General features: G+C 47.9%; 4 protein-coding genes across 4 annotated transcripts; 3 read left to right on the top strand and 1 right to left on the bottom strand.

Annotated features, from left to right (window-relative positions):
• Positions 1-4,061: 4,061 nt before the first annotated feature.
• On the top strand, positions 4,062-10,032 carry LOC142768266 (uncharacterized). Its single transcript, XM_075870220.1, has 3 exons — positions 4,062-4,613; positions 6,875-7,003; positions 8,450-10,032. The coding sequence occupies exons 1-3, from the start codon at positions 4,062-4,064 to the stop codon at positions 8,687-8,689; spliced, it is 921 nt and encodes a 306-aa protein (XP_075726335.1). The 3' UTR covers positions 8,690-10,032.
• Positions 10,033-10,589: 557 nt separating this feature from the next.
• On the top strand, positions 10,590-13,790 carry LOC119163397 (putative nuclease HARBI1). The gene is made up of 4 exons (XM_075871954.1): positions 10,590-11,208; positions 11,265-11,407; positions 12,015-12,183; positions 12,900-13,790. The coding sequence occupies exons 1-4, from the start codon at positions 10,807-10,809 to the stop codon at positions 13,593-13,595; spliced, it is 1,410 nt and encodes a 469-aa protein (XP_075728069.1). The 5' UTR covers positions 10,590-10,806; the 3' UTR covers positions 13,596-13,790.
• LOC142769087 (uncharacterized) lies at positions 12,014-16,258 on the bottom strand. Its single transcript, XM_075871969.1, has 4 exons — positions 15,887-16,258; positions 15,041-15,139; positions 14,874-14,978; positions 12,014-14,481 (listed from the first exon to the last, which is right to left on the bottom strand). Exons 1-4 carry the CDS (start codon positions 15,954-15,956, stop codon positions 13,835-13,837), a joined length of 921 nt encoding a protein of 306 aa, XP_075728084.1. The 5' UTR covers positions 15,957-16,258; the 3' UTR covers positions 12,014-13,834.
• A 2,840-nt stretch (positions 16,259-19,098) lies between these two features.
• Positions 19,099-25,382, top strand: LOC119164518 (uncharacterized). The gene is made up of 2 exons (XM_037416720.2): positions 19,099-19,792; positions 23,789-25,382. The coding sequence occupies exons 1-2, from the start codon at positions 19,193-19,195 to the stop codon at positions 24,023-24,025; spliced, it is 837 nt and encodes a 278-aa protein (XP_037272617.2). The 5' UTR covers positions 19,099-19,192; the 3' UTR covers positions 24,026-25,382.
• The last annotated feature ends 2,385 nt before the right edge of the window (positions 25,383-27,767 follow it).

Below are 27,767 nucleotides of genomic sequence, written 5' to 3' on the forward strand. Positions count from 1 at the left end.
AGATTTCTATGTGTGTATGACGAGCACTGGCAACTGTACAGATTTTAACGCTCTTAAAAAATTGAGCTATCGCTTTGATAAGTGCATTCTTCTGAACGCTTATTTTCTTGCTCAGTTTTATTTTTTATACTTTCATCAAGTATATTGAGCAATGCAGTTATGTGCACCTTTTGTAGTAAATTGAAGGTTACATAGATACAGAACACATTCTGCCACCATGACAAAAATAGAAAGTACTGCAGGAAAGAGAGCAGCAAAGACAGGTATCTAGAAAATTGAATGTTTGAGGACTGCTGTACCCACATGGGTCACTATACAACTTGACACACAACACTTGATAAGGCAAGCTGACACATTTTTTCCGCACATTAAGAGACAGTAGGCGGCTTGTTGTAGCTGTGTGGGCAGCATGTTGTAGAAATTGGCTGTGTCAAGCATGTTAGCATGCAATTGGTGAAGTCAGTGGTCAAATCCATTTGCGTCTCAAACAAGGGGTCCTTTTCCTTTGAATCAGCTCAACCACGCAGAAAGTAAGAATAAATTAAAAGAATCTAATTCGTGCATAACATAAAGAGATGCTAATTAAGTGTTGATGCCCCAACACTAATTGTATCAATTTCTTACACGTTCATTTGTGCAGGAATGAATCTGTAATACGTGTTCAGCACTCACATGCAAAGGAACAAATTGGCAAGGCTGTTCACGCTATCATGATAACTTTAGATGAGGTCATTATGCAATTTATCAAAGATTAATGTGTGACAATGCTAGAAATGTTGAAAACATCACGTGTTCACGTGAAGGAGTTTTCTCTTTTACTCATGACATGTGGGGTTTAACGTCCCAAAACTACCATATGATTATGAGAGACGCTTTCTCTTTTACTCAATAAATGTGTGTGTAAATATTATGATGATTATAAGATAATTTTGCTTTGCCAAACTGGCTCATTCAAAACAACGCTGCATCAAATAATGGTAACATTATGAAGGGTTGAGTCGGGACTGTACCAAGGAATTTGTGGGAAGAGGTTGGTGTTTATTTGTTGAACGGCAAGCTTTGGCAACTGGTGGTCAATGTCAAGGCGTGTGTATACTTAATATCACCCGAAAAAGTTAAAGCATGAAAGAAATTTTTGAGGGTGTAAGAACCGCCTCAACTTCTCACTAGGTACAAACCTGCATGGTTTGAGTGAAGGGTTATGTCTCGTTGTTTGATCTGTTAACTTCCGACAGCTTTGCACTACTGTTGTGATACTATCTCAGTGTGGCATATAAGTGCATTGCTGATTCGTAAATTATTTGTGTATAGAATGATAAAGCTCTATTAGCGGTGAAAATCTAGCAATGATGGACGTGAGTGCACAGTCGTCGACAGGGGTGTAAAATTTGGCCCACTTGCCTGCTCGCAAAGGCTGCACCAGGACATTCAGATGCAAAGCAGCTTATGGTGGAGTTCAATACAGTGTGCGTGCGGCGTGACCAACTTAACTGCGCAAGCGCCAATTCTCCCCTCTTACGTGAGGAAGTGGGAAGGCGTGAGCACTGTGGTGGTGGTAGTAGTGGTTAGAAGAAGAAAGGGCCTAATTTCTGCAGCCCAGTTAGAAGCACAGCGCAGTGTCTGTGGGAGGGGGAATGGGAGAAAAGTGGATAAAAGAGAAAAAGGTTAGGTGAGCTGTGGCGCAGACGTCTTCAGCACGAACAGCAGTTCGGCAGCAAGGATAGGGGTGGCACGGGTCCCTCAGCGGTAGGCCATGATTCTCCCCTCGTCCGGGAACTCCGCTAGGCTCCGGAGTGCTGGTAGGTAGGGCTGAGATGGTGAAGAGCTGGTGCTCCAGGGTGGTGGCAGGAAGGCCATGTCTCCGGTAGGCCACGGTGACCTTCGAGCGTTCCTGTGCCTAGGCAGGGCAAGCACAGAGGAGGTGCTCTAAGGTTTTGGGGTCGCTGCAGCAGCTGCAGGCTGGAGAGGCGCAGCGTTCCTTAAAATATCGGCGAGCCGCCGTCCACACGCGTCCGTTCCGCACTTGCAGCAGGTCAGCTCATTTTCTCCTGGTAAGGCCTGCCTCGGGGAGATGCTTGGGTTCCTGGCTATTGGCCACCCTCTGTCCCGGGTGGACCGAGGCGAGGAGCTTCTTGATGCAAACCTGCGTGAATTCTCTAGCTGCCATGGCCTGGGTGATGTGGGTGCCCAATTGGTGTGCTGCCTTGGTCAGCGTGTCTGCCTGCTCGTTACCAGCTATGCGCACATGAGAGGGTAGCCAGTAGAAGAAGATGGACGTCCCGGTTGCCGCAAGGGCCCGGTACTTGGATGCCATGAGGTTCCCCGTGAGCCTGGCGCGGCGGTGGTTGGCTAGTGTCTGCAGGGCTGCCTTGCTGTTGCACAGGACTGCAACCTGCTCAGCAGGGACGTTCTCAGCCAGCAGCTCTGCTGCCAAGTGAAGTCCCGCCAGGTTCAACGCTGTGGAGATCGCTGGGAAGTGTAGTCGGCACTGCCTGCTGACGGCCCGGGATGGGATGACGCAGGCAGCCGCCGCTATACCGTCTGGCATGAGCCAACCTCCCTCTCCCCACATTTCCCTCCAGAAACCTTCGGTTTGGTCGTACACACGTTCAGTCACTGCACTGGCGTGATGAGTTCCAACATCTATGTCGGCGCCAGTTGCAGTAATACCTTAACGCCTGTAAAGATCGCAGAGCAGAGAAAGGCTCGACGTGCCGAAGCGCAACGTAGACGTCGGCAAGCGTACTCAGAGCTAGGGAAGCCCAGCGTAAACGACTACATCGGCGGGAAACTGCTACGGATGAAACGCGTTCTTGACATGCCGGACGGCAGCGTCGGCAACAATTAAACTCCGCTGTACGCAACGCCGACGACGAAACCAACGTCAGCGTCGAGCCAATGCGTGAGCTGCGTACAGACGCGAGTCTAACGCCTGTGCAGGACACCTCGCTCAACTAGCTTCATCGGATCCGACTGGCTTCGATGGTGCCGACGCCCGGTCCCAGCCCGAATTCGTCGACCGTAGCTTCGGGCACAGCTGCAACGTGTGCGACTGCCTTTGCTTCGATTTGACTGAGGTGGGTAACGCGTGTGCCCCCCCCCCCCCCTCCGCTTCGGATCGCCTCACGTACGGTCCCTTTAAGCGGGCGAAGGTGTTAAACTGTTTAGATGCGGAACATCTCTTGCTCGCAACCCTCCTCTCCCTTCCTTCTCTCTAACAGCTGATGCAATATGGTGGTAGTAGTAGTAGTTCTTGAAGAAAGGAAATTAGAAGTCACCTAATCTCTGTCTGCCTCTTGAGCGACCCGGCGCAGTGCCTTGTTGGGGAAGGGAATAAAGGGTAGGAGAAGGATAGCAGGAGGAGAAAGATAACTCTCTCCCTATAGAAAACGGAGCACTCGTCGTCGCATGCGAGTCAGAGATAAGAAAGATGGCGAGGGGGGGGGGGGTGATAGTTCGAGGACAGGGAACCACACGGCGAGAGCGGCGTCAGGATGATGATGAAAACATTTTATTATGCAAATTCAAAAACAGGGAAGGTCCCTATTCCAGCTAGGACACCTATAGTAACCTCTGCGACAGCCCCAGGCCCTGAGAATGGGTTTCCGGCAGACCTCAGGTACAGACGGTGAGAGCTGCGCTGGCGTTGGAGATCGCGGGCGGCATAATCGTTCGGCACGGAATCGAGCAAGCAAGTCGCTGCAATAAAGAGGTACCGTGGTGGCATATGGTGGTGGTGGTGGTGGTTAGAAGAATGAGAAGCCGCCAAATTCTGCAGCCCATTAGGGATACGGCGCTGTGCCGATTTACCCATAAACACGGATGAATGTGCCGATAAAAAATAAAACGGGTAGAGAGGGCGCGCCGCGTCCGGCGTCTGTCTACGCTCATACTGCGCATGCGCGATTCTCTTCTCCCTCTCTCTTCGTAGTCTTCAACAGCTACTGCCATGGAGCTAGCACAGAACACCTTAGCGGGTAGCGAGCGCAGGTTGCGCGCGCGCTTCGCGTCGGTTTATAGTTGTTCTGTGGTATCTGCTCCTTCTCCGATCAAAGAAGTTGATGGTGGTGAAGTGTGATGAAAGCGACAGTGGCAACAGCTCCATCAGCGAGTGGGTTGACGCAAGCACGCATCAACCCAACCTCGGACAGCAGCGCTATTCTAGCCACCATAGCAGCGCTGCATCCACTCGGGACGATGACGAGGCTGCTGCTGCTGCGAATAGGAGGGCTCGCGACGCCGAACGTAAACGCCTAAAGCGAGCGGCGGATCCGGAGCTTCGTCAGCGCCTAGCTGCTTCACAACGTCAGCGTCGGGCGGCGGATCCCGAGCTTCGTCAGCGCGAAGCGGCTGTAAAACGTCAACGTCGAGCGGCGGATCCCGATGAGGTTCGAGCGCGGCAAGCAGCTTGGAAACGACAACGTCGAGCTACGGATCCCGATTTTCGAGCGCGTGAAGCAGCTCTAAAGCGGCGGCGTCGAGAGGCTGCCCTCGATGCTGTACGCGAGCGGGATCGCGTCGCGAAAGCGGCGTCTCGAGCCAGGCAGCGCGCACAGGCAGACGCTCGACTCAAGCGCGACTCCCTGGACCGCAGCTTCGGACACAGTTGCAAGGTGTGTGACGACAGACTTTGGTTTAACAACAACCTCGCGTGCATTGGAAACATCCAGAACGCGATGACGACGGAAAGACGAGTGGCTCAACAACTGCGCTGTTTGTACACAACGGTCACGCAGAACACCTACCGGTCACGCGATGCGTGGTAACTAACCAAGTTATGCAACCAAGTTAGCAACGTAATACACGCAAGGTTCACCGCAATGGTAACACGCAAAACACTACACACCTGTAAACACGGCCGTTAAATGCATCTTTGGAACTCCCAGCGATGCTATAGCTGCATCGCCCCATGGTTTCCTCCAGGGAGATGGTGTAATAGTTTTAGCAGCTGGGGGGGGGGGGGGGGGTGGAGGTGTCACCCACAAGAGTTTGTCCAGAGGGCAGAAAGGCGGGTATCGTATCCATTTTATTTTGACTGCTTCATACAGTTAATGTAACAGGCTGTTACTCGGCTTGAAAACTACCAAGTATTTATTGCCGACAAAGTCTGAATATCAAGAAAAATTCCGTGAGTGAAAGTGGATTAAAAGTGTGACGTCAGCATGTAAGCACTCCATTAAAAAAGCATAGCTAAGATTAGTACAACATAATTGATTTCTTTGTATTTTTTGTCACATTGCCTCAATGAAGCCTTCCAAAACTTCGTATATTAGGTCCATGGCATTCACACAGATAACAATGTACCTCATATTTATCGAGTATAAGCTATGCTGGACCCAGAACATGCCTTCAAACTTTAGTACGTCACGGTGCTTGGCGCAGGACTCTCATGGTGGTGTCTCCACCTGCGATTTTTTCTTTTTTGCACATTTTCTCACTTACCAAGCGTCACGGCGTCTTAAGAAGGGTGTTTTGGATTGTGATGTTGTACTTTACTATTACGCAAAAAATCGTTCCGCTGTTTAGTGTCCCTTTAACGCATGCAGAAGACGCACACCACCACATTTATCTATGCTACTGGCGTGCTCCCTCTGTAGGTGCAGTTTCTGTGGCATTGATGTTGCTGGCGATGATTGATAAAGACGGTGCACTCAAGCGGGTCACGGTGCAAGCATGCTACAGTCAAAGAAACACGGCTCGGTCTGCTGCGACTGAATGAGCGCGACTCTGAAGTCAAAGAGATCATGAACTGCGGAAGCGGGAAGCCGAACGACGACGGGCAAGGTGGTGGTGTCGCAGGCTAGACAAAACAGCGTGGTGACTATGTCCGAAACGAGAGAAAGGAGCTAGATGACTGGCAGGAGAAGGGGTGAAGAAGAAGAAAATGAAGCTTGAAAAAAATATATATATTCATCTTCTGACGCGGCCAACCACTGTTAACACGTAATTGATTGTGTTTCGTGAGTGAACCGACTAAAGCTAAAGTGTTGTGGCATCTGGTGGCCGGTGAAGATTTTCCATCGACTATTGTGACAGCATATCACATCTGTAATACACGTGCTGCTTCGCATACTGAAACAACCTACTACTCTACAACCGACGGGTAGGCAAACCGCCTTAGGTGGCTCACTTGCCACAGCCGGTCTTGCTCATCAAAAGGTTCACTGTGCCTCATGTGGTGTTTATGCAGATTCAGTGCTTGCTGCTGCCGCTGAATGCAGCTCGTTTAATCTCACCAGAGTGCAGAGTATCTTTCGCTTTCTTGAGTTGCGAGAGTGTAACACCGGCTGAACGTTTACTCTGTTATGTGCTCCTTTTTGGGCGTTGACCCTGTAAGAACATAGTCTCACAAGATAACAGTATCGGGGTTTGGAAATCATGCAATTAAGCACTGGCCAGTCGTACCCTGTATCGACCTAAATTGTAAGGGAATTCATGGCACTGTATCATGACTCTGCGGCTTCATTCATATTGCGCATTTTGGAAAAGCACTTGAGATGCCTTTTACAAGGGCAATAATCTTACACTTTAACTAGCTTCCCGAGTTTTCTCTTCTCTGAAAAGGGTAACTGCTGCATTATAACTACACCAGTCCATATATCATATCAGTTTCTTAGGCAAGGTTTAAAGGTTGTGCATGTCTGCATCATGAAAGTGTGCGCATCTGTCACAGCTCAAGTGAAATGGCAGCTTGTCCACAATTTTGTGTGTTGAAGGTGATCGAAAAACATTGTAAATTTCACCGTTACATTCATCATTGGACCGCTGGAAAAGCCAAGGCAAACTGCCAAACATACTGAGAAGTATGAAGATGTGATACTAGGCATCTTGCAGAATGTGACTCACAAAAATTAGTGGCCCTCGCTGTTCGCAGGCATCGTCAAAGAGTGCCGCAGCATCAACACGAGAAAGCAGACTGCCTGACGAAGGCGGCGTAAGCGTTGCCATGACGAGGCCTGCAGACTCCTGCTCCAAACGGATCGACAGTAAGAGCGAGATGCAGGTGGGGGTGGTGATGGTAAATGCATGTCTGATTGCTTCAGCTGTATCGAACCAGTTGCCCAACGTGTTTTAGCTAAGCCTGAGCACAACCGAGGAGGGCTAGTTATACGTGTTTCACGCAGGCTGCTTTGACAGGCCGTCGAGTCAACAGCCGTCAAAAATTCAGTTTTATCGACTCGGTAGAGTTGTTGCGCTGCTACGTGGCAGTTTTTGAACAGCAGTTGAGTGGTTCAGGTGTTTCTCGCAAAAGTTTTGCGGCGCTGCAAGTCTTCATTTTCATGTTATCGTAAGCGAAATAATATAGATGCACTTTAAAGGGACACTAAAGTCAAATAATTTATGTCAGAGTGAAAGCTCAATGTATGACAACAGGTAAAAAGACAATATTATCAACAACAATGCCCTACTTAGCGAGAAATTAAGGTAAATGCACAAGAACACGAACACCGCAGTAAGACATTTTCAAAATGACCCCGATGACATTAGACGGACTGCTTACAATTAATCACTAGTAATCGATTTAACTGCACTAATCAAAGAACCTTCCATGCATCAAGAGATGCAATAAAATGCTGCTTGTTTGTTTCTCTTGGATTAATGGAAAAAAGAACCGCCGGACGTTACTATGGGGAATGGCGCGAGTAGTTACACGAGACAGGTCGTGTTACTAGGGGGGCGCAGTTGAAACAAAAGCGTCTGCAATCTCAAATTCAACGGCGGGAATTTGATCAATGGCTGTTGTTGCTGCTGTGGCTCCCGTCGCTTTCAGTCTGCTGCTACTAGCGCAGTAAAGCCGGGCAATGAACAGTGACATGAGACAGTCCGTTCGGTCCACTTCTTGACGCTAGTAATTTAAAATGCCCTAACCCAATGCGGAGTGCTAAAACATGATTTTATTTCAAAATAGGCCCTTCCTTGACACGAAAGTAACACTACATTGTTTCTGGACCGCCGATTCAACAATCAACGTCAACTTAATAGTTGGCTTTAGTGTCCCTTTTAAGTACAGAGGTGTCTGTTGTTTTTCTTAGAAAAATTTCAATAAGTTGTTCTTACATAATGGCTAATGCATTTTTGTTTTTAAGTTGTTGAGCAGTGAAACTATAGCCACGCTGTTATCACTCGTCAATGTTGGCATGTTTGTACTGTTTCTGCCTCCGTCGCTCAATAGCCATTGAAGCTTTAGTGCAGGTGTGGGGTGCACCTTTGACCTGATAGACTATTGACTCAATAGATTTCAGAATCACCCGTGTGACAGCTTGTGCTTGATAGTGATGGCCTTGCAAATGCCCATGTGACACAAGTATTCCATCTGTTGCTCCATGTTGCTCCTGAAAGGGAAAGCATGCAAAACATAGATGTCCTTGTAACAGCACTTACAGAGAGATTGCCACTTGAACATGTCCTTTACCTTTTACCCCTTGACCTTTGTCGTTCATTTGACCAGGCCGAAATTGGCGAATCTCTGAACAGCAGCGCATGGCCAGAATCGTCGCGAAAACTGGCGGAGTCATCGCAGCCCTCAAGACGTGGTGTGGACGTCGCTGTTGAGACACCAAGAATCTCTGACCAAAACTTGTGCAAGTCTTCGCAAGCATCAGTTGTTCCCATCAGGATTCACCGGTGGACGGAAACCACTCCCTTAGTACATTTCATGGTCCTGAAGCTTCAGCAAAAGTGTCATTAGGGACAGGAGCAACCGCTAGGGGTGCCCTCGTGTGCGTGGGGGCATCGGAGTAGCCCCGGCACTGCAATGGTACAGCACGCATTGGATTTGCGAAATGTGAATCAATGCACCCGTGATTGATTACATCTTCAGACTGGTGTTACAGTCAAGGAAATTCGGGGAAGTTCTAATACAGTAGAATTGAGCATCGCATGGGGGCCTTGTAGTTGAACATTCGATGGCAACAAACACGTGCTTCCGCAGTGAGTATTGCTACCACTTTGAAAACAAGCTATTTTTTTTCTGAAGCATCTAGTAAAGATTTCTGGATGATTCAGCTTGTATTGACTAACTTGCGAGGTCAGGGGAAGCCAGTGCCGTACTAAAGTGGCGGTATTTAGTATAACAAGAAAATCTCCCTATGTCATTATGTACACGTACTGCCCCACTTGACTATTTGTTGGCGTTCCATAGGGATTGTTTCAAATGGCTTGTGTGTAGACGATATAGGAAAGAAGGGAAATCGGTCAAGGGCCTGTTTTCTTTGTGAAACACAAAGAAATGAAGCCAACAGAAAAGCAAAGCAAGGGAATGTATTGGGGACATTATGTGTAGCGTTATAAATGTACTGCAGCAATTATGGTCTTACTCTAAAGGAATTGAAGTGGACAAAAAGACATCGCGCTCGATCTCTTTAGTGTTCGTTCTTCTTGGTGTCCTTTTCTATTGTAGTGTGTTTTTATACACAAAAAAGATATTTGGGTGCTGGTAGAGATAGGACCTACAACCTTCGGATAAGCTGTGCAATATGTGCTACCAAATTAGCTACAGTGGCGGTCGTCCACCCCTCCATTTTACTTGGTATTTCAGTGCCTGTAGCATGGGTATATTATCTCGCACCTATGGTATCCACAATTATATAGACAACATAATTTGGTAAATGAACAAGCACTGTATACTAATGATTGCAACTTTGCAGCACAAAGCTCTGAAATATATACTTTTGTCTCGCTGCCAGTTGTTCCAGTCTCTGCAGAGTTCGCAGAATCCGACCATCAAGTGGTGCAACAATGTCCCAGAGATGACCGTGCAATGCTTGTGGGAACTGGCGCCGTCCTTCGCATAGAGGAAAGCTCTGTCTCTGCAGCAGCAGGATCACCGAGAGTCGCCTGCAGCTGTTGCTTGCAAGAGTATTGGGAGATACAGGACCCCACCAATCATGTGGAAATGTGTCCGTGGCTGCAGGCTCACTTGTGCCCCTTGTGTTGAAACGTGTGTTCAAACTGGACCTCAATGCATGACCACATCCCCATGCACATCCAGGACATAGAAATAAAGTGCCCCTTGTGTGGGCTTGAAGTTGCTGTGTGAACTGAGATTTGTTGAACTTTTTTTTTTTTTAGGGAATCCCTCAAAGTGAGGGAACGAACGTGAATTCGGTGGCTCGATTGATGTTTTGCTCCAAGGACTGGAGGTACCGCTGCGTGATGATGGGCAGTCGGCATTGCTCAAGTCGTCGAAATTTGTTTGCCATCTATCGTCGTTGTCCTTCGTGTGATAGAACTTGTGGTCTCCCTTGGCGATTTTTAATACACAAGAGCTCTGCCCACTCTCCGTCATTCACCCCATGGATATGCCGTCATTTTTAAATGTGAATGCATTTCTTCTTAGTCGTTGCATGCCAGGCGTCTGTGGTGGTGGTAGTGGTTGGTAGAAGGAGCCTAATTTCTGCAGCCTGGTTCGGAGCACGGCGCAGCTCCTGGCGTCTGTCGGTGTCCACGCGCCGGCAGGTGTTATCTCTCCACTCTCACTCACTTGCCCATATCAACAGATGCAGGCGCGCGCACATATCCTCGCCCCTAGTAACCGGAGCACGTGGTGCGGGCTGAGAGCGTGTGCAGAGGAGCGTGCTTTATGGCGAATTCCATTGGGAGAGCAGGTGCACTCAAAAGCACGCTCAAAGTGCTCTCTTCCGAGGCGGCGTGTTTCAGTGGTCGAACAGGAGTAGGAGCACTGTCATCCATTGGTAGAGCGAGAGCGCTTTTGCTGCGCCGAGAGCAGCCAGGAGCAGTTCTGTCTGCTCCCTCTTAAAAAGCGGAGTGAGTGGAAAACGCAGGAAACCACGTGTTTGGAACGTCATGTCCGGACATACCCTCTCAGCAATCCTCCTCACTTGTTTACATTTTGCGGCGTCGTGTCGGGCGGTTATGGCGGCAGCGAAGCGTGCGTGGTGCTCGGGCTCGAACGATTTTAACGTCGTAGCGGCAGATTCTGGCAGTGAACGTCCACCTTGCCTGCCTTCAGATTCACGGATGGCGGAGGCAGCAAAACGTCGTCGTCTTGCCGAAGTATTTGACGAGCTAGACGATGTCAGCAGCGATAGCTGCTGGAGCTCTACGTCCGAGTCGAGTTCAAGCAGCAGCGACGATGACGACGAAGTGTATGCAGCAGCGTTTCAGCAGCTCTTTTCTCTGCCAGAGCGAAGGCCGAAAGTGGAAGCATATGTTACAAAGACGGTGGCTAGCTACTCCGACGAGGAGGTGAGTCATTCGGCTTCTGTTTTAATTAGGTTGCTTAAAGGCCTGTTTTCTTCCAGTTCAAAAGAAATTTCCGCGTCACGCGGCCGGTCGTGGACTTCTTGGCAGCAGAATTCGCCAAGTCACCGCACTGCCCTCAGAACAGTGATCATGGTGGCCTGCCTGCCAAGTCGGCTGAAGAACACATTCTCTCCTTTCTTTGGTGAGTGTCCGTACGTTTAGGAATGCCGCTGTCATCAGGTCACTGCATAATCCGTTTTATAGTGGGTTAGAGGCATATGAAATATTGCAAATAAATGTACCTAATTCGCAGCATGTCATTGGACCACCTTGCTTTAAACTTGTTAAATGCTACTAGCGAGTGTCGAACGTAATAGAGTTATAGTATTTTGTGAAATGCTTTCGTAGTTTGTACACCTACACACTGAGCTTCACAAAATTCTCGTTACTAGAATCAGTGGCAAAGCATAATTCATGATGCATCATTACAAACAACCATGAAAACTTTTGCTCACGAAGCATTTCAAATCGGCTGTGTCAGCAGGTTCACAGTGAGCTTCATCTCCACACTTATAAATGTAATGCGCGAATTAAAATTAGAATTTGTTATTTAGATAGTGCTTCTACTAATCAAATATTTTGAGTTTCTAAGGTGTCACCCAAAAAGGTGGAATCGTGTTTTCTGACTTCAGTTGTCTTGCTAATTTGCTTCATTGACAGCGACAGCATTGTTAACACCATTATTCAGTCATTGACAGCAACAGCAAGCTTAATTCCATTATTTAATTAGAGTATCCTCTCCTTTTCAGGTATGCAGCCAACAAAGCATGCATTAGAGATGTCGCTGGCCGCTTTGAAGTCGCAGAAAGCACTCACCACAGAATGATGGGCCGAGTAACTGCATTCCTGCTCGACATAGCACCGAATGTAATCAAGTTCCCCAGTGACCTGCAGAAGCTTGCTGTGGATTTTGAGAAGGTAACTATGCTTTTGTAAACATGCTATTTAAGGTATAAACTACAGTTTTTTTCACACCAATGTCATACAGCTCTACACAACTCAAGGGACCAGACTAAGAGGAATTACACCTACTCAAACCACAATAAGGACTGAAAGCAACTGATATGCAGGATCAGAACTGCAAATGAACAGAAAATGTAAAAATGCAAGAGATATGAAAGAGCACCACACAGTCAAGCCTCCTTCATGTGTATTACAAATGCTGTCAGCAATCGGACATTTTTCTTGAGTAGTTTTGACCATGTGATGCTGTTTCATATCTCTTCTATTTTCCCATCTTCTGCTTAGTGATGTACATCTAGTACTTGTCCTGCATGTACAGTGAATAAACCTAGAGTTCAGTTACTTGTGCACTCTGTATGTACTCTGTATGTGTCATTAATTCCCCTTCGTGCGGTCCCATGTGTTCTTTACCGCTCTACTATTACAATTATGAATTAGTTAGTGCCAGAATGCACCTTTTAAATAAGTTATTACAATTATTTTTCCCAGATGCTTCACAATTAAATAGCCAGTTAATTTCAATCATGTGTACCGGTAGTGTATTGCACTCGCCGTTATGAGCTTCAAGTCTCCAGTTTGTTTTAAACTTTTCCGCATGTTATTGGCACCTTTCATTACCCTTAGTGCCATGCTTATTTGACTATGTGTGTGCACATTTTTTTCTCTTGCAGCTGTCGGGATTCCCAGACACAATTGGGTGTGTTGACGGAAGCTACATGCCTATCAGGTGCCCAGCCAGGAAAGTGCGATCTGTTTATATAAACCGGCACCATTACCTATCCTTGACACTTCAAGGTGTTTGTGACAACAAGAAGAGGTTTCTTGATGCCAGCACTGGCTACCCAAGCAAAATTCATGACGCACGCATTTTCCGTCGGTCCAGGATTTCAAGTGTTTTGCCACAACTGTGCTCTAGCAAGTACCATATAGTGGGGGATGCTGCATATCCTTTCCGGGAGTACCTGATGACACCAATTCGAGACTATGGGAATCTTGACAGCATCAAAAAAACCTTCAATGCAAGACTCTCCGGGACAAGGGTGCTTATTGAAAATACTTTTGGCGATTTAAAAAATCGTTTCAGACAACTGCACAGGTTGGATATGTGGACAGTGGATAACATGTCCAAGTTTATCATTTCATGCTGTGTGCTTCACAACCTCTGCATTGATTGTGGAGATTTGCCAGAGAACCTGTCACGAGACCTGTCACTTACCTCACAAACAACAAATGTAGACTCAAGCTCTTCTGCAGTTCAAGTAAGCAGCAGTAGTGTAGCCCAACAGGATAGCCTATTACGTGGCTTGGCTAGCATCAAGAGAGATCACTTGATGATAAAAATGGGGTTGCAGAACCAGCAGCCATGAAACAAGGAATTCCTTTACGTGTTATGCAGTTGTGAGCAAATATATGCTTACCAAAGGCCCACCTGAAAAGCTGAACTCGTTAAAACACCTTCAAGGTTGGGAAAAATTGTCCTTACCACACACCTGTTGGCCCATTTGCATTTTCTCAAGGTAGTGTATTGTGCCAAACTAGAAAATAAAAGACATTGAAACTAAGTAATCGCTTTGGGTAGTACGTTTATTTATTTAAAACTACCACTTTATTTTGGAAGTCCAAAGGCCTGACGGAGAATCTCCATTTTTTCTTCATGCATTTTGCGCCGCTCTTCACGAAGCACCTGTCGCTCGGCCTGCCTTTCAGCTCTTCGATTTTCTTTTTCTTGACGTCTGGCCGCCTTTTGAGCCTCCTTTTCTTCTTGCAGTGCCCTCATTTCAGTAAAAAACAACTGCATGTGTGCCAGGCGTGCAGTTCCTACCCGTGGCTTCGTGTCGGGATTTGAGGACTGCGTCTTATTTTCCTCAGTGGTGTTGGCAGGTGACAACACGGCCGGAGATTCGGGCGAGGCTTTGAATGTAGCCCCTGAGGCGTCTCGCTCTACCTCCGGTTCAATGCTGTCATCAATGCTTTCAATTTTTTTCACCTCGTCGTCAAAAGGCACAGGGGTGGGTGAAGCACCAGACCTTTTGTTATGGTCGGAAGACGCCTTCCGACGCCTAATTACTGTTTTGTACCTATTTTCACACTGTTCTGGGGTTTTGGCTATGCCAAGCACAGCCTCGATGTCCATCGATATTTGTTTAAAGGCTTGCTTCCTGTTTTTGAATTTTTTAAATGGGCCAATCTGAGGGAAATATTTGAGGTAGTACTCTAGGAGCAGCCTTGTTTGCCCCTCTGTCCATTCAGCAGCTAGAATAAGAAAGAACCAACACATAAATGGTTTATTGGGAAACTGTCGGTCATTGTGCAGGCATTACTTATAATTGAATAATTTAACACACAGCACGGTCACTTGAGCTTAATTATCAATCAGCAAGCATTAATCAACAAAACAAGCATTTGCGCAGACTAGCAAACATACATAAGTGATAAGTTCTGGTATTGTGCATGTAAATGCAATATGCAAATTGTGCCAGTCTTCCAGTAATTGTAGTGGTCTGCTTTCCATGCTCTCTTTTTTTTTTTGTCATTTAAGGATCACTCCTACAAGTACACTTTTACACGCTCTGATGCATGCTTGTTAGATTTACCCAAGAACACTTGCTGAGGCAATTGTAGACACTCAGTGTTAATATACTTGCCTCCACCTCCTCTCCTGGAGCCTGATGGCTTGCTTTGAGCACCAGTCTCCCCGTCAGCTGATCTTGATGCAGTGGGAGCTGGCAGGTGCAGAGTATCTGTGCCATCTAAAAAATATAAATGAGCAGTAAATGTAGTGCCTCGCAATAATGTTAATACTAATACTTACCACCTCCTGTTTCAACGCATGGCAATCTGAGCTCCATGCGCATTTCTTCGCTCCCTCGCCTTGGCACATCGCCAGCCATATTTGTACGCAGAACTGCATCTGTTTTCACACAATGATGGAAATGTAATCAAATCAGTTATATAATGAAAATGGTTTCTCAAGTAGTCAGCTACATTATGCAAACTCGGATGCCTTACACTCGAAGGTAAGCGGATTAGAGCAAGCAAAAAACAAATTCTAAAAAAGTCAATTCATCATGTTACAGGGCTGCATGAAACACTGCACAAATCACTGATAATTAAAAAAAAATATCGCTTATCATACGTAGCATCTCGACCCTGCGATAAGAAATCGTGCTTCCGAGGAGATGTATGGCTTCACCGTATCACGTGGGATGCTGATCTGCCGTCTGGAGACATTAGCCACTTAAAAATCAGAAATAAAAATAAATTGTTACTGCGTGCAATACTTAGCTGCACCCACGTGACACTTGCTACACGCCACTTCGCAGTTACTTTTCTTAAAACGCTGCGAATCATTCTGTTGCTGATGGAGGGGTCTGCAATGTAAGTTTGTTTTGAATTAAGGATTAATTACTCATGCAAGGAAACTTGGCAACAGGATAGTGTACTGCAGTACTTCTAGAATTGTTTACGTTTTGTTAACTGCTGATGACAGCAGCAGCTGGTAACTGCATGAACAGTCTGATAAAGCTGTCATATCCACGGTGTTTTTCTGATATGATAAAGAATAGTGGGCTTAGGTCCACGCGCGCAAGAATGCATTGCATGCTGCATGCGCGACAAGTGCGCTGAAACAAATAAAAAGCAATCAAATTCACTTTACCTTCCGTACTAGATGGTGCCTGGTGTTGAATTAAAGACAGTAGGATGCGCTGAGCTTCCGAGTCCATCATGTAGTAGTATACGAAGCAGCAGCTTTGCAGGATAGCGCGCAAGCGAGTGCGCTGTACCACCCACTGCCACACGTGCTTTCCTTGCCCGTCCGGATCAGACCGCACGTGTTTTGCAGCAGAGGACGCTGGGATGCACAACCTTTCTCCTCACTCGCCTTTTTATTCCCTCACACCTGCTCTGCGGAGGTGTGCCGCATTCCAGTGGCAGGTCGAGTGACGCGGCTCTCAGTGCTCTGCCCCCTACTCCTCTCTGCTCGGCACCCTTACTCCTGTTCTCTCAATGGAATTCGCCATAATTAGTGTGTGAGGGCGCTCGCATTGCGGCTTCGCTGACTGGGCGCCTCTCGAGGCGATGGCAGAAGTCGGTAAAGTCGAATGTCTGACTGCAACGGTACTCCAAGCAAGAAGCGTAATGCAATGCAACCCGAGCATTGCACCTTTCGCTGGAGGTGACGTCACTGCAGTAGCTTCAAAGTCTCCAACCGGAAAAAAAGAAGCGGAAGACAAAGCTGCGAAGCGAAGAGCGCGTGAAGCCGCACGCAAGCGAGCGAAGCGAGCTGCCGATAGCGAACTCCGTGCTCGGGAAGCCGCTGCGAAACGCCAACGCCGAGCCCAAAATCCGGAAATATGTGCTCGATACGCCGCTGCGAGACGTCAACGGCGAGCCGAGAACGCCGAACTTCGTGCTCGAGAGGCAGCGGAGAAACGTCGACGGCGAGCCACCAATCCTCATGTGAAGCGGCGTGAGAACGAGTGCAGGCGGCGACGACGACAGGCTGATCTCGCTGCCGCCCGCGCTCTCGATCGCGCCACGCAAGCGGCGGCGCGCGCTCGGCGGCGGGCCCGTTTGAAGCAGGACTTCGAGGACCACAACTTTGGTAACAACTGCACGGTAAATAAATGGCCATGTTCTGTTTGGCGTTGCATAAGTCAGTTGCCAGATTTAGGGGTGGTTGTTGCCAGGCTGGCGCCAAATTTGGCGGAGAAATTTGCCCCTGTAGTTGTGACTTCTTCGTGAGGGTTTGGTGTCGTCCGCAGTGCATGAGCGATCTTGCCGAACCCGGCAAGGGAGTGTGGCAGCTTGGGCTAGGTGGTATGGCAAGACGATAGTTATAGCGCGAGAATAAATGCTTACGGTATGTATCTCGTCTCGTCATTAGAGAGTTTTCCGAATAGGGGCCCCAAAGCCCTTTTTTTAGGCGCGCTTTTGGTCAAGCAGGACCAAAGAGCTTTCGAATATGGTCTGCGGCGCGTTATGTGGGTGGTGTCATGTTCTTCTGTCGCAAAGCTTTTGGGGAAGGCTTTGGGGCGCCCGCCAAGTTCGAAAAGTAGCGTCCCCAACGCAAAACACTAACGTGGTTTGGTTTTACGCAGTGGTCTCGACGCTGTTTCTCTGGATCCCCTATTCGAAAACTCCCTATTAGTTTACGCCATTAAAATTACTACGCCGTGCATTCGCATGTCCTCACGATTCTCTTAGGTAAGCCACCCTACCTTCGGATACAATGCTTTTATCATTAACTATACGGCTGTTATCTAGTTATTCGCAACGTTTATATATAAACGTTGGTTCATCGAGAGCTAAGGTTTTTTTTAGATGCGGAGCATCTAATACTCGAGGCTTGTAGTGCGGCGCCGTCCGCAAGCTTCCTCCTCCTTCTTCCACCATCTGTGCATCCCTTCCTCCTCTACACACAGCACGCGCTTCACTCCTCCACCATCTGTGCACCCTTCCTCTTCTACACACCGCGTGCGCTTCTCCTCTTCACGAACATTCGCTAGCTGTATAATTTAGCGCGCATGCGCCGTCACGCTTCGAGAACATCGGCAGCTGACGCGCGCGCATGCGCCGTTGCGCTTCTCCCCCTTCTCGAACATTCGACAGCTGACAGTGCATGCACCGTCGCACTGTATATATACACAAGGTCGGTGCTCGCTCGCTCAGTTGCCGCTCGTCGGTTGGTTTGTACGGCGCGTCGACGTCCGAGGTCGCAATGATCGACGTCCCTTCGACCAGCGCCGGCCAAAGTGTTGGCGGAACCGCAACCAAGTCGTCGTCCGGAGACAAGGCAGCGCGGAGAAGAGCTCGCGACGCCGAACGTAAACGTCGGCGTCGAGCGGAAGATGCTCAACTTAGAGAACGTGAAGCCGCTGAGAGACGTCAGCGTCGAGCAGCAGCACCGGATTCGGCCGCTTTGAAACGTAAGCGTCGACAAGAGGACCCGGACTTTCGAAAACGGGAAGCCGAGTGCAAGCGTCGGCGACGAGAGGCCGATCCAGATGCTGCCCGCGAGCGCAAGCGCGCCGAGGTAGCGGCGTGGCGCGCCAAGCAGTATGCCACGCCCAACGCTCGCTTCAAGCGCGACTTCCTCGACCGAAGCTTCGGCCACACCTGCAAGGTGTGTGATCGTCTTTGGTTCGATAACAACTTAACTCGGATCGGCAACATTCAGAACAACTCCAAAGCTTTGTCGGTTCTTTGCGATACGTTTGGAAAGGGCACCGACTATGCCGACTACGTCGTGTGTGCTACGTGCAAGCAGTCGTTGATTGCCGGTCGAGTTCCCTCGGCTAGCGTGAGTTACGCTCCGCATTGCACCCCAGTGTTCCCCCGAAGGAAGCTGCGGGCATTTTTTTTTTTTTTTTTTGCAGTCGCCAGAACGTTTCTGGAAAGTCGCCAATTTCGGCTAAAAGTCGCTAAACGGTGAATATGCAGAATTTTTTTTTTGAGGCATTGGTTTTTAATTTGATAAGGCGCACGTAGGGTGGTAATTTTATATTTGAGCAACATTTCAAATCAAGTTCATTTGTGACCAATGAAGTTTCACTGCGGTGCTACCTCCAGGCTACGCCCAGAACCGGGAAGCATTGCACACTATAAAGATCGCAGCACCACAAGCAGTTTAGTCGCTAAGAAACTTTATGCTAATACTGTATGATACCAATACACCAAGGAAATGTAATTGTCGCTTAGACAACTGAAAAGACGCTAAATTTAGCGACTTTCTCGTTAAGTTTTACACCACTGTGATGTGCGGCGTGACTCCCTTATTGCGCATGCGTGAATCCCCTCCACAAACCAGTGGGCCACAGAACACGGGCTCCGTAGCTAACCTCTCTCTCTCTCCCCACATTCCCCCTCCTTGTTTATGTAGGTGTTCTATCATATTCTAGTACACTATAGTTCTATCAAAGGCTGTTAGGTCGTACTCACGCTCGAGCACTGCGCCGGCGTCATGAGTTCCAACGTCGGCGCCAGTTGCAGTTTACCGCCTGCCGAGATCGCGAAACTGCGGATGGAGCAGCGGAAGGCTCGACGCGCCGAAGCGCAGCATAAATTTCGGGAGCAGCGGAAGGCCCGACGCGCCGCAGCGCAGCGTAGACGTCGGCAGGCGGACCCCGAGCTTCGGGCTAGGGAAGCCCTGCGCAAACGGCAACGTCGGCGGGAAACTACTACGGACGAAACACGGGCACGGCATGCCGAGAGGCAACGGCAGCGTCGGCAATCAAACCCCGCAGTACGCAACGCCGACGTCGAAGCTAAGCGTCTGCGCCGAGCCAACGCGTCGGCTGCGGACAGACGACGCGAGTCCGAAGCCCGTGCAGAACGGCTCGCTAGACAACTTCAACGCCCGGGCTTCGACGGCGCCCGGTTACAGCGCGGATTCCTCGACCGGAACTTCGGGCGCAGCTGCGTCTCCGACCGTAATTGGTTCGATAACGATCTGACCGAGGACGGTAGCATGCACAACGAACCCCAACCGAACGCGATGGTGCAAGTGCTCCTGCGCGAGTGTAACGACGAGCTGTCGCCGATTCAAGCCGACCCCTTCAAGGTGTGTGCACCCCCCGTGCTGCTTCGCATCGCCTCATGGTCTCTCTTGGCGGTAGATTTTTTATTTTATTTTTTTGCGGCAGTTTGTTTTCAGGAGATGCGTCGGCTGAAACTATAATTTCGAAGCTATAGTGATTGCGACGGATTGACCCCACTGTGCTAAAGCAATGCATGCGTGTGTTGGTTACACCCAACGTTCGGTTGCACCGATCAATATGAACAAACCGTGTGATGTAAACATTCGACCACCTATGCAAAGTGGTGAGCAAGCTCTTCGCTGTGTAATTAATCCAGTCTACACAACTGCAACGTGCAAATGCTTCACGACAGAGCTGACAATTTTTGCAAGGAAGCGCTCCTGAATAGCGAGACTTCAATGAAGTTCAATCGGGCATTCAGCACATTGCTTTATCACAGTGGGGACCATGTGTCACTACCCCTAGAGCCTCTCCTGAAAACAAACTGCTGCAAAGAAGTGAATAGCCATTTCTTCTCCGCATGTTCCGCTTGCACGACGAAAACCTGGCAAGGAATAGAATGCACGGGCAACTGGCAAACTGGCAAAGTGGTACGTTGTTTGCTAACTCTGGGTGAGGTAAGAGTGGCAAAGTAGATGTGATCGCGGTCGAACAAGTGTGGGAAAGAAAGGAAAAAAATTTGTGGCAGTCGTCGCATCCTTTCTGCTAAACGCCAAGTCAGCGCGCGCACATTGCTACATAGTTTCGTGATTGCAAAGTAGCAGGAAACGTTGGCCTCAAGACATCTCTGGTCACTCAATTTATCATTCTCTAACACCAGGGTGCCATGCTTTTATGTGCTGTGCATTTTAGAAGCCATGCTTTTATGTGCTGTGCCCCCCTCTGGATTCGGCACTGCCACTATGAACATGATAAGTGAATTCGCACCCTAGAGGGTGCAACGCTGGCTTAACTTTCATTCTGTTACATGCTCCCTTTCGGACATTGCCCCTGTATGAAATTGGTCTCGCAAGACGGCAATACTGGTGTTCGGAAATCGTGCGGTTAGACGCTACTTGGTCATGTACTGTATCGATGTACAACGCTGGCTTAACTTTCATTCTGTTACATGCTCCCTTTCGGACATTGCCCCTGTATGAAATTGGTCTCGCAAGACGGCAATACTGGTGTTCGGAAATCGTGCAGTTAGACGCTACTTGGTCATGCACTGTATCGATGTAGAGTGTGAACGCATTCATGCCAAAGTATGATGAATCATAAGAGTAATTCAGCATTGTTCATTAAGGAAAAGCAATCAATGTGCATTTTACAATGGCCATATTCTTGCTGTTGCACTATTTGTTTCAGTTTTTATTCATCGAGAAGGGTAACTCCTGCATTATAATGAATCTCGGGTTCATATATCGTATCGGCTCCTGAGGCAAGTTGCGATGATTGCACATGCCTGCATCACGAAAGTGTGTGCACCTCTCACGGCTCGAGTGAAGAGTCAGATTGTGCAGAATTGTGTGGGTTGTTGGCATACTGGTGTGGACTTCGCAAAGCAAGTGCTCTCTGGTGAGAGGAGGCGTCACACTGTAGTGAGTAAATTCCAACTACACGCGAACTTTATGAAGAAGGATGTAAAGTGTAACTGTTTGTGGGAGCGTTTTCAAGCAATGAAAGCAGAGACAGTAAGACAGAGAAGCTCCAGAGGACTGCTGGACTGAAATCAAGTGAAGGGACTGGTGGACAAGCACATGTCAACTGCTAAAATTTGCTTTGTGCGTGCAACTCAAGTTTCGAGAAGCGTGGTTTCATGATCTGGGTGTATTGTCACGAAGTACGCGGTGCTTCTAGAGGGGATAATTGGAGGGCTCATGTTAACATTGTCAGCCTTTTCATATCTTCATTAAAATGTGGCTGTGGAGGTTAATTAAGATTAAACATATTAAAGTTATGTGCAGCTTCAACTGAATGTCGTGAAAGCTCATTAAATAGGGAAGCTGGTGGCAAGATCGTACCTTTACTCCGTATTCGCCACCGTACAGCACACCTTTCTTCCTGTGAGATCAGCATTACCTGCGCTATACCTTTGGGAGACCCCTTTCACCGGCACAGTCAATTGCGTGCCTGCTCTCTCCTCCACACCACCGCTTCTGTCACAGCTTCACTTTTGCTGTGCCCTCTCTAACCAGCTTCACCCTATCTATGTCTGTACTCTTTCTCTATGCGGCTCAACTTGTTACGCTCTTCTTAGATGCAAAGCAGCTTATCGCGGAGTTCAGTCCAGTGGTGTGCGCCACGACCACTTTTACTGCCCAACAGCTGGCCCAAGTCCTGCCGTAACGCGCAGCACGTTCCTGCCTGTGTGAGGGCTTGGGTAAGATGCTGTGACCTTTCCTCCCCGCACTACCTCGACAATCGTGATGGCATCGGTGATTCTGCAGACGAGCGAATAACTTACTTGCACCCACGTGGAATGGCGATGAACCTGTGTGGTGTGCTCAAACAAGAGTTCAAGGCGAGTAACAGCGACATAAACTACAGGGAATTCATGCTGTGCTTTACTTGCAAGGATGTGTAAATATCGGGCAAAGTGCCCATGGTAAACAGTTCCTTAACTCGGCCTGTGCCCTGCTTTGCTAGGTGCTCATGGTTGCCTTTAGTGGGAGATGGTGTAATCTTTTTTCTGACTTTTGCCCATGCACTCTTTTTTTATCTGGCTTCACTCTCGTAGCTGGGTTATAAAGTGTGGACGAAGAATCCCCATAGATTCACTTCGGTTGTGAACAGCTCTGCTGTTGAAGTAGCAGAGTAGGGCGTTGAAGCACCACGCGAGACTAACAACGCCCCACAACATTTCAGGTGACTGAAAGACAATGAACATTTTGGGAATGGCTTCCCGAGACTCGCTATTAGACTACAAATAAATTGTGCTAGAAAGACCAAAAAGAACAGCCTAACATACTGGTTTTAACGTAGCTTATGGAGCAAAAAAAAAACATGAGAGAAGGACAAGCGTAACGTAGCGCCATTCTTAACTTAGCGCCATAAGCTTATTAAGAATGAACCAACTCGCCCAACCAGTCACTCTGCTGAAATAACATACAGGGAAGGATGGAGTTGTTATACTAAGCATCTTGGAGAATGTGACTCTCAAAAATTAGCGGCCATTCCTGTTCGCAGGCCGCAGCATCAACACGAAAAAGCAGACTGCCTGACGAAGACGGCTTGAAAATCACCGTGACGAGGCCTGCTATCTGCTGCAAACGGGCCGACAGTGAGAACGAGATGCAGGCCACTACACAAGTTATGCGTGTTTTGCACAGGCTATCTGCAAAGGCTATAGAGTCAACGCCCGTCAAAACGTCGCAGCTCTACAACTCAATAGAGGTGTCACGCTGCTACACGAAGTTTTAAACAGCTATTAAGTGGTTTGTGTGTTTCTCGCAAAAATTGTGCAATGCTCCAAGTCTTCATTTTCATGTTATTGTAAGTGAAATAACATAGATGCACTTTAAAGTACACATGCATCTCTTATTTTTCTTAGAAACATTTAAATAAGTTGGTCTCACATAATTGCTAACGTGCATTTGGTTTTTAAGTTGTTGAGCAGCGAAATTGTGGCCACGTGGTTACTTCTTGTCAGTGTTAGCACATTCATACCGCTAGCACATTCATACCGCTTTTGCCTCCATCGCTCAATAGCCATTGATGTTTCAAAGCAGGTGTAGGGTGCTCGACTTGATAGACTGTTGACGCGCTTAGTTGACTTGATAGACTATTGACTCAATAGCCTTCAGAATCACTTGTGTGACAGTTTGTGCTTGACTATTTACAATGGCTTTCCAGACGCCGATGTGACACAAGTATTGCATTTCTTGCTCCTAAAAGTGGAAAGCATGCAAAACATGGAAGATGCCCTTGTGATTGCACTTTCAGGGAGATTACCACTTGAACATGTCCCTTTAAAAAATCAAGACTTGTATCCCCAAAACCTTTACTTGTTCACTTTTTTTTATCTCTCATCTGTCCAGGTCGAAATCGGCGAATCTCTAAACAGCAGCACATGCCCAAAATCGACGCAAGAACAGGCAGAGTCATCGCGGCCATCAAAACGTGGTGTGGACGTCGCTGTTGAGACACCAAGAATCTCCGACGAAAATTTGTGCAAGTCCTCGCAAGCATCAATTGTTCCCATCAGGATACACAGGTGGACTGAAACCAAACCCTTAGTACATTTTCTGGTCCTGAAGCTTCAAAAAAAAGTGTGATTAGGGACAGGAGCAACTGCTAGGCGCGCCCTCGTGTGCACAGGGGCATTGGTGTGGCCCCGGCACTGCAATGGTACGGCACGCATTAGAATTGCGAAACGGTCAAGGAAATTCGGGGAAGTTTTAATACAGTAGAATTGAGAATCGAATGGGGGCCTTGAAGTTAGTCATTCAATGGCAAGAAGCACGTGCTTCTTCGGCTGCGAGTATTGCTACCATTTTAAAAACACGCTTTATTTGTTCCCCCGAAGCATCTCGTGAACATTCCTTGACAATCCAGAGCCTTTCAAGGACTCTGATGAATCTTAACGCGTCGCAGAAGCACAGTGGTCGCAACTCTTGACAGCACATGTGCACTATTTCAGGCTATGTATATATTCAGTGTCTCTATACGAATATATTTTCGCACCAGCCAACTCAACATGCGACGCAAAAAATTATCGTTTCATGCTTGTACAGCGTGTACCAGATTTGTACAGTTTCTTTTGTGCATCCTCTCTTGCGCTGTCACCTCAGCAAGTTTTAGTTGATAACGCTGAAGTCTCAGTTCCAAGCAACGGATGTGTGCTGTTACGGGTGTCTCTTGACCGCCGCCGTTAGCAGGTTGTGCTCGTAACTTGCATCAGGACCGACGAGAAGGGAAGTACCGGCGAGACGGCGCAGAACAGCAAATCAAAAGAGTTTAATACTACATAGTTAGACCAAAGTGGACATTCAAGTTTACAAACAACGGTAAGAAGCTGAGGAGCAGAGTTCTGGCAGAGTCTCAATCCAGACTGCTTCACCCAGTCTCTCCCTGCGCGTTTTTAAAGGGTTCCAGACGCTTGTGTGACGTCAGGCGCCTCCAGACATGACCAAATATGGAACACCTTGTGTTCGCACCACCTACCACGTCACTGGTCACGCCACCGATCACGCGACTGATCGCGCCACGGATCACACCACCAGCGTTCCCACACTCAAGAGCCAGGTGCAAATGAGCCACGAGCTCACCGCGTTCTCGCGCACAGCACATGACGACCTTCGCGGCAGCAGCGTCTCGGGTTCCTCGGCGTCTGGGCATACACTTCTGCGCCTCAACCCCCGATACGTTTACAGGCCCGGGAGCGTTCGCACGCTGTCCGTGGTCTTGCATTTGGCCCCAAAGGGGTTCGCGTAAAATGAAGCGTAACAGTGCTTTGAACCGAGCTCTGAGGAGCTGCATGTAGCTCCATCTGTTAAACGTGTCACCTCTACACTTTTCGTCGTCTCAGTGCTCGTAAAAAAATTACGGCGAACATTTGACTGCTCGAGCTTGTTTATTACTGGCATGGAATAAAGAAAAGGTGGCCTAGTAGGCTCACCTTCATTGACTCCATCAATATCTATGGCAGCTCTGCCAAAGGGCCTCATGCACAGTGCCGTTGCAGCCTCAACAATTTCCAGCTCGGCTGACGGTTCCTTGCGTTGCTTGGTAGGCAGGCGAGCTCTGAACATTTTTGCGCTGGACAAATATGCCGGGAGGCCGTGGAAAATCCTCGGCACAACGACAGCTCCAGTATATCGTGCGGCTTCTTCACAACCCTCTGATTAGCCACTGGTTCATGTGACAGATCTCACTCTCATCAAGATGGTTTTCGCACATACTCGCAGGGAATTAAACATGACACCACCAGTTTTCTGTCGCGGACCTATCGTTTGCTGTCTGGGCAGCCAGAACACACTTTTTCATCATTTTCCGTGTAACTGGACCGACACACAGGTACGTAGCATACTTTTCGTCCTTCAGGCACAACACGCAGACCCGCAAACATACTATACAAAACGTGCGGTGACGTGCCACGGTATTCAGCCGCCGTCTGCCCGATGCCCACGACGAAAACACAGAGCCTCCCCCCCCCCCCCCCCCCCCGCAGCCTCCGCTTGCAGCAAGTTCTCCCATAGAGTTGCGGCGACCTTTTACCGCAAAGCTTCATGACCAGTAATTGTGCTCACGGTCTCTGCTGAAACCTCCAATCTGAAGAGCTGCTGTATACCGCCAAAGTTGAAGGGGAGTGTCGAGGTAAGTGTTCAGAACTTTCCTGAGTGACCTCACTAGTTACATACACCTGGGTTGCTCTGAACTCGTGGAGTTAATTCGGTACTGACACCAATTGTCAAAGTTGTGTTTAATGGGAGACCGACCAAAGATAGGTAAATATGACAAAGACATTGAACCTTTACACTGAAGACACAACAGTTTCGACGAACGTGTCTGTTTGACTCAACTAACAGTTGGCTGTATTTTTGAAGGTGTATCAACTTGTACGCCAGAACGAGTTGTGACATCGATGCCTCTGTGGCACATGGAAGGTGCATGGTTTTCTGTCCTGCTACTTTCCTTCCTAAATTTTTGTTTTTCATCCCATCGTCTCTCTTTGTCAGATGCGTTAAGACATGCCCCAATCTGCGGTGGCTTTGCCCCAGCTGGGAGAATTGTTCACTGCTGGTGCCGTTCGTAGTGGTTTTTGGAACCACAGTGGGAGCAGACCATGTTGAGAGTTGTGGTTATATAACAGTTGGCATTGTTGTCATGCTCATTTCAGGTGCACTAAACGTCACCTCCTCTGGGTTACAGCTCAGCCGCTAGACGAGACAGTCTTTGAGACATGCATTGATTTCATTGTTATCTGCTGGATTTTGTCTGAAAATAGGGATTTTGTCTAAAAATTTTGTCTGTATCTGCTGATATCTGCGCCAAGTCTTTAAGTTGGGCTGTAAATCTCGGCTGCAAATCCAACTCCCAACTTTTGAGTTAGTATTCAGGCATCCCAACTACCTTACCTTTCTTTGCAGCATATGAGTGATAATACAGTTCTCACAGAATAATTTATCAGTCTAAATTTATTAAGTGTTCTCCTTGAAAGGGACATCTCAGCAAAGCAGTGAATTAGTTTAGACTGATAAATTATCTCTAAAATAATCTTTTGACAATAACTTCACTATCACGCAAGTGAGCTGACATCGTTAATGCTCCCAGGCATAGTTACGTAGATAGGTAAAGCTGGTGTCATGCTAAAGTAGCAGTGTTTAGCATTACAAAAATAGTTAGCTATGGCATTATATACACGTACTGTACCGCTTTACCTGTGTGGGTTTCCCATAGAGATGGTTTCAGATGGTTTGTATGTAGACAATGAATGAAAGAAGGGGAATTGGTCAAGGGCCTGTTTTCTTTTTGAGGCACAACGTAATGAGACCAAGAGACAAGCGAAGCCAAGGAACGTGTCAGCGCCATTATGTGTAGTGTTTTATTGCAGCCATTACGGTATGTGTGTAAAGAAATTGAAGTGGACATAGACATTTTGCTGCCGGTAGATAACGTGTAATATGAGCTACAGTGGTGGTCATCTTCCCATTAATTGTATTTGGTGTTTCTGTGCATTTAGCCTGGATATGTTATGTAGGACCTATTATTTATAAAATTATATACACAACATAATTCAGTAATTGAGATTGAGTTAGCACTGTATGCTAATGATGGCAACTTTGCAGCACAGAGCTCTGAAATTTATACTTTTGTTTCTCTGGCAGTTGTTCCAGCCCTTTTGGAGTTGGCGGGTGCCAACCATCAAGGGGTGCAACGATGTCTCAGAGGCGAACACGCAGTGCTTCTGAGAACTGGCACCCTCCTTGGCAAAGAAGAAAGCTCTCCGTTTGAGGCAGCAGGGTCAACGAGAATAGTCTACAGCTGCAGCTACTGTTCGCTGGAGTTTCTGGAGAT

This window comes from Rhipicephalus microplus, chromosome 8 (assembly GCF_043290135.1).
Source record: "Rhipicephalus microplus isolate Deutch F79 chromosome 8, USDA_Rmic, whole genome shotgun sequence".
Classification (NCBI taxonomy): Eukaryota; Metazoa; Arthropoda; class Arachnida; order Ixodida; family Ixodidae; genus Rhipicephalus; species Rhipicephalus microplus.

What these genes read in the sequence shown, in the direction of transcription:
- LOC142769087 (XM_075871969.1), bottom strand. Translation starts at nt 15,956, where the DNA reads ATGATGGACTCGGAAGCTCAGCGCATCCTACTGTCTTTAATTCAACAC. An exon ending in ATGCGTTGAAACAGGAGGTG is followed by an intron (nt 14,979 to 15,040) that starts GTAAGTATTAGT and finishes TATATTTTTTAG; the next exon opens with ATGGCACAGATACTCTGCAC. An exon ending in CTCCAGGAGAGGAGGTGGAG is followed by an intron (nt 14,482 to 14,873) that starts GCAAGTATATTA and finishes TTCTTATTCTAG; the next exon opens with CTGCTGAATGGACAGAGGGG.
- LOC142768266 (XM_075870220.1), top strand. Translation starts at nt 4,062, where the DNA reads ATGGTGGTGAAGTGTGATGAAAGCGACAGTGGCAACAGCTCCATCAGC. An exon ending in GCTTCGGACACAGTTGCAAG is followed by an intron (nt 4,614 to 6,874) that starts GTGTGTGACGAC and finishes CGCTGTTCGCAG; the next exon opens with GCATCGTCAAAGAGTGCCGC. An exon ending in ACAGTAAGAGCGAGATGCAG is followed by an intron (nt 7,004 to 8,449) that starts GTGGGGGTGGTG and finishes TCATTTGACCAG; the next exon opens with GCCGAAATTGGCGAATCTCT.
- LOC119163397 (XM_075871954.1), top strand. Translation starts at nt 10,807, where the DNA reads ATGTCCGGACATACCCTCTCAGCAATCCTCCTCACTTGTTTACATTTT. An exon ending in CACATTCTCTCCTTTCTTTG is followed by an intron (nt 11,408 to 12,014) that starts GTGAGTGTCCGT and finishes TCTCCTTTTCAG; the next exon opens with GTATGCAGCCAACAAAGCAT. An exon ending in TTGCTGTGGATTTTGAGAAG is followed by an intron (nt 12,184 to 12,899) that starts GTAACTATGCTT and finishes TTTCTCTTGCAG; the next exon opens with CTGTCGGGATTCCCAGACAC.
- LOC119164518 (XM_037416720.2), top strand. Translation starts at nt 19,193, where the DNA reads ATGAGTTCCAACGTCGGCGCCAGTTGCAGTTTACCGCCTGCCGAGATC. An exon ending in TTCAAGCCGACCCCTTCAAG is followed by an intron (nt 19,793 to 23,788) that starts GTGTGTGCACCC and finishes TCATCTGTCCAG; the next exon opens with GTCGAAATCGGCGAATCTCT.